At 39.9% G+C, this 8,930-nt stretch overlaps 1 protein-coding gene across 2 annotated transcripts; it reads left to right on the forward strand.

Annotated features, from left to right (window-relative positions):
• Positions 1-288: 288 nt before the first annotated feature.
• fbxo9 (F-box protein 9) lies at positions 289-8,658 on the forward strand. Of its 2 annotated transcripts, none has more exons than XM_037123963.1 (13): positions 289-533; positions 3,318-3,389; positions 3,905-4,036; positions 4,139-4,196; positions 4,487-4,586; positions 5,079-5,209; positions 5,304-5,418; positions 5,614-5,732; positions 6,143-6,233; positions 6,315-6,410; positions 6,508-6,601; positions 7,985-8,142; positions 8,224-8,658. In XM_037123963.1, exons 1-13 carry the CDS (start codon positions 531-533, stop codon positions 8,330-8,332), a joined length of 1,278 nt encoding a protein of 425 aa, XP_036979858.1. In that variant the 5' UTR covers positions 289-530; the 3' UTR covers positions 8,333-8,658. The 2 variants fall into 2 exon arrangements, with proteins under 2 accessions (XP_036979858.1, XP_036979859.1); XM_037123964.1 differs by having other exon boundaries at positions 292-533; positions 7,988-8,142.
• The last annotated feature ends 272 nt before the right edge of the window (positions 8,659-8,930 follow it).

The following is an 8,930-nucleotide window of genomic DNA, read 5'->3' on the forward strand; positions in this document are numbered from 1 at the left end:
AGTAACTGGTGACTGAAGTTATCAAATGTAGTGGAGTAAATGTACAATACTTAGCAGCTTTTGAGTACATGTACTTAGTTACATCCCATCACTAGTTGTGTGTGTGTGCTGGTTGGTTGGAGCTGGATACATTTATTAGTCTATTTAGGCAGACAATTTGTTTATTTATTTATTAATAAATACGTCATCTTTCGGCCTCCATATTTTGAATTAACCTGCACACTGGTTTTAATAAAGCCTCACTCATGTTACTGTATAAATGAGTCCAAATATGTGATCGCGTAGTCGTTACATTTCACACGGAGCACTCCGGGGCCGTGCAGGGCGCCTCTCCCTCCTCACGTCTGTCTCCAACTTCGCCACACTTCCCGACTTCCTGTGTCAGGCTCGGGGCTACTCAGCGAAATGGCTGCGTTCCTGCGAGCTCGTAAATATGTCCGCTGTGTTGTCCGTTTCTCCGACCGTGAACTGTAAACGCTCGTGTTGACCGCGTGTGACTATCTCGAAGGAGACCTACTGGCCGAGCTGTCATGGTGGGTGACGTGTTTTTGTTTTTTTTTAACAGTTATTCAGAGAGACGTGGTAGTTAGCCAGCTAGCTTGCTAACGTAGCGGCCGTCACCTGTTTTTTCCTCCTCTACCTGTGGCGAGTTCAGTCCCCCACTGCTCCGCTCGACGCGTCTCTGCGGGGCTGAACTACTAACCAAACGACACGTCTCACGTCTTAACCAGAATTTAGCGACAAGGCCCAGAAATTACGGCTGTGGCTGTTATATTGAGGTTAGCATGAGCCCACATGTGCCCTTTAACGTATGCACACGTTTATCTTTTTGGTTTCTGTCTAGTTTATTGGACCAGTTTCAGAGTTTGCCCAAATGCAAACTTTGTTTTACCGACCTCAAATTGGCCTCATGCATTGTGCAAGAGCAGGGGGGAGATATAAATAACCACTGAGCTGTATATGTATAGCTAGAGAGTAAACGTGTGTGGTGAAGGGGATTAGCAACCTTATAATAGTTTGTGGGCTCCTGAAATCGGGTAGCATGAGAATGTGTCGGATTCCAGGTGGAGCTGATTAATTGCAGCCACATGGACTTTGAATTGTAAAGTGACCCCTGCAGTAAGAGGGAGTGGTGTCGTAACAGCCTGACCAGGAAAAGATAAAGACAGGCTTGATGAGTGCTGCATGTCCCAATCTAGGGGAGGGTCTGCACTCAACTAATACACTTAACTGTCTGCTGTTTGCACAGTTGATAAATTCATATATTTACCATGTTGCTTTCTGACAAAAACGTCTCAGCCCAAAGCCATGTTCTTGTTTTGTTCGCCACAGTTCGAGCCCAACAATCAGTCACCTGCCAATAATTTGCATTTTGTGTACCATGAATGGCAAAAATGATTCAGCAATTCTCAGATCTGATGTCGATTTGATAATAGATTTATCAGCTAATTGTTTCAGCACAGGACTGCTCATTTTCAGACTGCAAGGGTAGCTGATACTGTTTTGTTTGCTCAAGGTTTTGAGAGCTTTTTAGAGTGTTAGGCTTGACACACAACACTAGTCCACATCTGAAAGAGGTCTTGCAGATGGCTTGCTACTTGGTGAAGAGCTGATTGTTGTGGCTGATCGTTATACAGAACACACCATTAAAACCACTGACAGGCAAAGTGAATAAAATTCATCATCCCCACCACCCAAACACTGCACTCCCAGATAGCAGGGGCTCTCCAAGCAGGACAGTGTGTCCGTCAGACACTGCAAAAAGTGGTCAGGAATGGCCCTGAGGAAGGCGTCAACCTGGCCTCAAAGTACCCCAGTTCCTAAACTGATCGAGCATCAGTGGGATGTGATAGAACAAGGCTGATCCACAGAGGCCCCACCTTGAAACCCAGAGGACCCAAAGTATCCTCCACCAACACCTTTGTGCCAGACATAACAGGATATACCTAGAGGATTTATTTTAATGCCTTGATGGGTCAGAGCCAAGTCCAGTCCATTGTGGGGACTTCATGGATCAGACTTGTTCCAGTACATCCAGTTGATGCTTGATTGGATCAGGGTTTGGGTAAATTGCAAGACCAGGTTGATGCCTTGAGGTCCTTGTCACCCTTGTTGGGCCTTTCCTGAGCAATTTTTTGCATTGCAAATCTAAGAAAATTGTTTAGTTTAACATGAAAATAATAAAACAGACACAGAGGCGTAATGTTAGTGCACTGAGCAGAAACTTACTTCTTTTCATTTCCTCTCCCCACAAAACGTAATTGTGCTCTCTGGTGGGGAGCTGTTTGAATCACAGTGTTACCATGGTCAGGGCAACGATGGCATTATTTATCATCCTGATCCTACTCTACACTGTCTTCATTTGTTATTGGTTATCTCACCGCAGCCTATTAAAACACTACAAAGGCCATCTGTGATTTCTGTTCATGAATCAACCTCCATTTCACAAAATGTAATGTAAATCAGCATCATAATAGTTTGCTGCTGTTTCCAAGTCATCTGAGCAGACCTGTCCCTCTCTGACTACATTAATATATGGAATATATTAAAAGTCAAACACAAAAGGAAAAAATACAAAACAATAGTTTTCATTATTGATCTTCACATCCCACTCACAAGTCTTATTTGTCTGATTTTTACGGTTAAGGTTATTCTGTAACAGAATACATGCTGCGTGGCCAATGTGGAGACTAAACAGCTGACACTGATATTATGAAAAACACACATAAAGAAATAACTCTTTTGTATATCAACATTTGACAAATTTAAATTTGCCTGTAAAACATTTAACAACACTAACATCAAAATCTCTCTTATTCAGTGAAAAAATAAAAAGCTTCTGTACAATGTCAAATAGTAGAAGCAACATCTAAGCTCATAAGCTATTAGATCAGGTGACAACCAGGCATTTCCCATCATCCCATGGGTCTTGGAGTCAGTGGAGAGCAACTGCAGCGCCTGGCTCCAAAACCTGCAGTCGCCTCTCCCGGTAGAATACTGTTACCAATGTGTGCATGACGCAAGAGCAAGTTGGGATCAACTTGGACACAAATCTAACTGGTATGCACTGTCTGGCAAACCTATTGTAAAGACACGGTTAGTAACTCTATCTGTCATTGATGAATGTCACCTGGGAAACCAGTGATCTCCAAGAATACAGAAGCACATTCAATGACAAATCCACAGCCACAGAAGTTACCTGTCTTGTGGATAAACTTTTATACAGAACCATTCGACCTTGCCAGTCCAGCTGCCTTGGTTTGCAATATGAGCTCTTGTGATTAATTGAATTATTACTTCACTTCCTCTCTCTACAGGCTGAAGATAATGCAGATATTGGAGGTACAATAGAGGATGAAGATGAGGGTTCAGATGACCCGAATCTTGAGGTAAGAAATCTTCTGTGGACATAGATAATAATGAATGATAATAATAATAATTGACTGTTGTAATGGCAGCTTTTATCTAAACCCATCAGCATATCATGAACATAATATTTCTTTGCTGTTAAGATTTTGCTGCCTTAAAAGTGCATGTACGCTCACCTGAGCTTTCCTGTATAAATAAATAAAGACTAAATAAATTTTTGACTTGAATATTTGAAGACTCAGTGATCATGCAGCATGTACCCATGTGTCATCTCCACAAGAGCCACTGAGTTTTAATGAACTCATGCTGTATGTTGAAATTAAAAAAAGAAATGATAAAAATCAGCTTTTTCCTAGAGGTTTATGCTGCCATATTTTGTGGTTCCTTTTTCATTTCACCAGCCATGAAGTTTGATATACATTATTGTACATGGCAGTTTGTTACAAACTGTGTTGGTATAGTGAGACATTAAACAAGAAAGCTCAGGACTTGATATGGCAGTTTTTTGGCACTTGACTTTATGATTTAATTAAAGGTGCAGCTCACTACATTCAGAGCTCAGTGGATGTCTGAATTGAAGTCAAGCTCTGGAGCAAGTGGAATGAGTGATCGACTGCTGAGAGCTAAAGGTCTGAAGAGGACACAAGACTTGGCTCGGGAGGAAAAAGTAAGTTGTGACAATGCCCAGATAAAGTGCCTACACGTGTTGTAGAGTGCTGTTGTGTATTTGCAGTAATGTTGCTGACTGACGCAAGTCATCCTCCCTCAGGCCACAGAGCTGTTCTTGAGAGCTGTTCAGGAAGAGCAGAGTGGAGCTGTCTATGAGGGTGTGTATGGTGAATTTATGATGATCAAAATCAACAGTAGAAGGATGAAATGTTGGCTTAACTAACTCTTCATTAACCAGTAGAAATGTCAGGAGTTAATTTGCAGTGCAAGCTTAAGGAAAATGCTACATTATGTCAGATTTGATCATTTATTAACAGGCATATAATCATCAGTCTTTATCTTTAAATGATAAGGAACAAAAACAGGTGATTATATTGCTTGATCACTGTAATATCGCTGTCTATATCTATTTGTCTTAAATTTAAGATGATCTCTTTTTTACTTACAGCTATCAAGTTCTATCGCATGGCAATGCAGCTTGTGCCTGACATTGAGTTTAAAATCAACTACAGCCGTCCTGCTGATGCAGACCGAGGTGGAGGAAACTAGTAAGATGCTTTATATCTTGTCTGATATTGGCAGGCTGATTAAATGTGATCAACTAAATCTAAATCTGCAAGAGTCCCAACATTTTTCTCCATAGCTTAAACTCTTCAACTGTGTATAAGAAGTGACCTCAAATTCAAATGAGTTGGTGTGTTTTGTACACACTGAAAAAAAAAGCTTATTGCCACTCCGTTTTTAATTTAAAGTGTCTTGGCTGACTGCTCCTCATAAAATATACTTTTCACCTTGTGAAAATATAATGCAGCTTATTTATATCTGTAATAACCAAGGTTAAGCTGTTCAGCTGAGAGACCTACAATTATCATTTATCCTAAGTGAAGGATCAGTGTATTACTGTGCTAAAAGTGCTGACTCATTCACACCAACAGAAAACTCAGGGTTTTGTAAGGTTATTGCATATGTCTGAAAGGTAAACAATGTGTATGAAAGATTTCCTCACCTCTTAAACTGAATAGGTTGTGTTTTTCTTGCAGCAATGAGGACAGTGATGTTGACGGTGAGATCGAGGATCTACTTGCCTACTTTGAGCAGGAGCTCACTCTGGAAAGCTCCTTTCCAAAGATCTGCAGTCCTGAGTTGGACACAACTCAGACGCACATTTCAGGTAAAACATTTTTTTTTAATCACTTTAGTCTTCAGTAGTTTACAACTTGTATTTGTTATAAAAAAAAATTGTTTCATGTTTTATTTGACTGCAGCCTTGCCGAGGGAAATCCTGATGTACATTTTTCGTTGGGTTGTGTCGAGTGAACTGGACATGCGAGCCTTGGAGCAGCTCTCTTTGGTTTGCCGTGGGTTTTACATTTGTGCAAGGTCAGCCCCTCTGTCATAACAAATCACATGTGTCACAGCTTGTTTGTCAGCTACTCTTTCCTGGGGTTTTGCCTCTCAAAATTGCAGATTTCAGATTGGACGATTGGGAATCTTACATATTTGCTGCTGCACAAAAGATAATGTACTTAAAAGCCAGTTCCATCCGCTTGATTTTCTCTTTGACTTTCTCTCCAGGGACCCTGAGATTTGGCATTCAGCCTGCGTGCGAGTGTGGGGACGGAACTGCACAAAAGTGGTACCCTTCAAATCCTGGAGAGACATGTTTCTGCAAAGGCCACGTGTCCGTTTTGATGGTGATTAAGTGTTTTCAGTTACAAATCTGGGATGATGTCATACTTCGAGACTAGCAACGATATTATCTTTTTCTTCCTTATATCAGCCCATCAATGAAAAGTAACAATCATAAGGTGCAATTCATTTTGAGGCTTTTGAGAGGTAGATGCTCTTAACATGCAGCACATGGCTCCCCCTGCAGTGGGAGGATGTATACAGCAACAGTGTTTCCATCACCCACAGCAGGAATCTGAGAATGTAAAATGTTTCACCACTGTGCTCATGATTAGTTTTAATACACGAAAAAACAAAATTTCAGTTCTAAAGCCAAATGTCTCAAGTGCCATTTCACAACATTTCCTGCAAAATTAATATTAGACTCATCTTGGTTTTAATGAAGATGATTAATCCATCCATGCTATTTTGACAGGTGTCTATATCAGCAAGACATCATACATTCGTCAAGGAGAGGAGTCACTGGATGGATTCTACAGGGCTTGGCACCATGTTGAGTACTACAGGTGAATGTTTTACTTTAATGATGGTTGTTTGATTGTGAGTTGTATAGACATCACAGCTAAGTGGTGTGTTTGTTATCACAGGTACCTACGGTTCTTCCCCGACGGCCACGTCATCATGCTGACCACCCCTGATGACCCGCTGGTCATTGTTCCTCGCTTGCGTACTAAAAACTCCAGGTACAGCTTATCTCAGATAAGGCCGTTTCAGTGTGAAAAATAATTTTGCATGTTGAAACAGTTTTCATGATATTCAAATTTTTCTTGAATTTTACAGAATGGATTCTGCTCTGCTCGGTCATTTCCGTCTGTCACAGGAAACAGACAATCAAACCAAAGTCTTTGCTGTTGTGAGCAAGAAAAAGGAGGAGGTGAGAACAATCTTTGGGCTGTTTTGTTGTGTGAGATGAAGTTATGTGGGCAAGTTAGTGGCCATTGTACATTTTTTAAGGAATTGCAGATGGGGGTTTGTTGTCTTTGTTGATTCAAAAGTAGTGTAAAGTGATTAAAACAGTACCAGCAGACACTGTTTTTAACTGCAGTTTGTTCTGACATGAGAACATACTGTAACCAATAGTTTGATTTGATTGATCTTTATTTTAAAGGAGTTTAACTAAATTTGATACAAATAGATAGAAGTACAAATTTTGTATTCGGAATTCTGCCTCATCAAATCATCTACATTATGCGATGGCATTATAGTGTTTATATTCAAGAGCAATGGAGAGAAATATTTTAACTTAATATGTTGCATACTTGCACCTGTGTTGGCTTTGTTAAAGCTTATGTAGTTGCACATTATGGACTCAGTGCTATTCAAAGTAACATTAAATGTATTCTAACACTTGGTTGCAGTTATTTATGGATGCTGAAAACGGCCATGCTTGCCCTAATTTCTGCTACCACAAGATCACAAGTTAATCTTGTCATCTTGAGAGATCAAAAGGCTGATGTCTAGCGATAAGATCATTTATAACAAGAAAATGTCTCAATGTCTTGTGGAGAACTTGATAATTGATTTTGATCACACCTGAGTTCAACCTTCTAGTTCATTAGGTTCGGGAAAGATTCATAAACGAACAGTAAGGTTTTTGGAGTACGAAAAGGAACTTGATTCAGTACTGTTGTCAAGACGCCATCGATGCTTGCTGACATAGCACTTTTTGAGAGGAAATTACTTTTTGTTTTCACAAGATAAAAAAATGATTAACTTGTGATCTGGAGATATCCGCATTAAAAAAAGTCATGGCAAGTACCGCTGTTCTCTGCTTTAGTATTAAATTGCTTGCACTATTATTGTATTATTTTCTGTTAAAAAGCCACATGGTTGCAACCTTTAGAATAACTCAGGTTCCTCTGAGCTCCATGTAAATAATCATAGAAACTCTACTTGTGTTAATGCACAGTACAGTCATACTTCTGTACTGGGTTGTCAGCAAACATGTGTAGTGTTTTTTTTTTTTTTTTTTTCAGTGTCAGTGTACAACAACTAACTCATGTCATGTAGGATGGATTTATTAATGTGCATATTTTTATTATTTAATCTAACATTCATAAGGAGGGGATAACAACAACAGGACTCCCAACAGGACTGTACTAAAATTCAAATATGAATTGTTGCACTATTCCTTTACCAGTAATGCTACTGTGAAATGCTACTGAGTGACTCATGAATCGTCAGCTACACTTATAACTTTCCAGGAATTATTAATGTCAGTTTTTAGCCCAGCTTGTAAACTGCGTCCTTTTGTTAGCAGAAAGCGACCGAGTTTCAAAGGAATCGGTTCTGCAGGCGGAACCCACCTCCAGAGGCTGAACACAGCTTTCATGTGGGACTGCATCTGTCCTCTGGGGGGTGTCAGAGTTCCAACAAGCTGGTGTGGATTCACCACTCCTGCCACATCACTTACAAGTAAGATATGAGGACTAATATTAGTGAAAGAGAGAAATAAACTTAAATTTTGTTTGACATTGATAATGATTTTGTTTTCAGGCTGACGGGGGAAACAGTCGTCACAGCATTTGACCTGGACAGGATGTACACACCCTTCTTCTTTGCACGTGTGAAGAGTTACACTGCTTACTCCGAGCAGCCTCTTTAAGCAGCCTGGAGACCTGCACACGAATCCACAGCAACAGTCCCTTCACCATTTGAATAAAATGCATACTCCTCAGCCTGTTTAATTTGTGCTGCAGCTGGATTATGGTGTCAATATAATGAACTCTTATGTTTCTTACATGCGAGCATGTTAACGTTTCAGGGTTACATAATAGAATACTACTTATTTTCTGATTTCAGAAATTATAGTAATGGGCTGAGAGCTAAAATAATTAGCAACCTTTCCCACCCGTTCTAAGCAATGAATGTGATGCTGTTTTTGTTTCATGGTGCACTTTCTCCCTCAAATAAACAGTGGTGAACACAATATGCTCACAGTCTGATTGTTCTGTACTATATCTCTAACAATTCATCGGTATATACTGGTTATTATATATAGGAAAAATGATACCTCAGACAAATTGGAGATCCTATTACACAACCTCAGTGAAAGATTGATTGCAGATGTGATTTTCGACTTCCATCATTTGTCTTGCTGAGGACAGAGGGGTATATATAATCCACGTATTACATTTTCCTAGAACCAAGCACGGAGAGATAAACAGGATTTGCAGAGGAAAAAAAAACAGTACATGTGAAAG

Source organism: Acanthopagrus latus, chromosome 15 (genome assembly GCF_904848185.1).
Source record: "Acanthopagrus latus isolate v.2019 chromosome 15, fAcaLat1.1, whole genome shotgun sequence".
In the NCBI taxonomy this organism is placed as follows: Eukaryota; Metazoa; Chordata; class Actinopteri; order Spariformes; family Sparidae; genus Acanthopagrus; species Acanthopagrus latus.

Excerpts from the sequence above, each read along its gene's own strand:
- fbxo9 (XM_037123963.1), top strand. Across the intron at positions 3,390-3,904 it reads CAGATGACCCGAATCTTGAG|GTGCAGCTCACTACATTCAG; the intron begins GTAAGAAATCTT and ends ATTTAATTAAAG. Across the intron at positions 6,602-7,984 it reads TGAGCAAGAAAAAGGAGGAG|CAGAAAGCGACCGAGTTTCA; the intron begins GTGAGAACAATC and ends TCCTTTTGTTAG.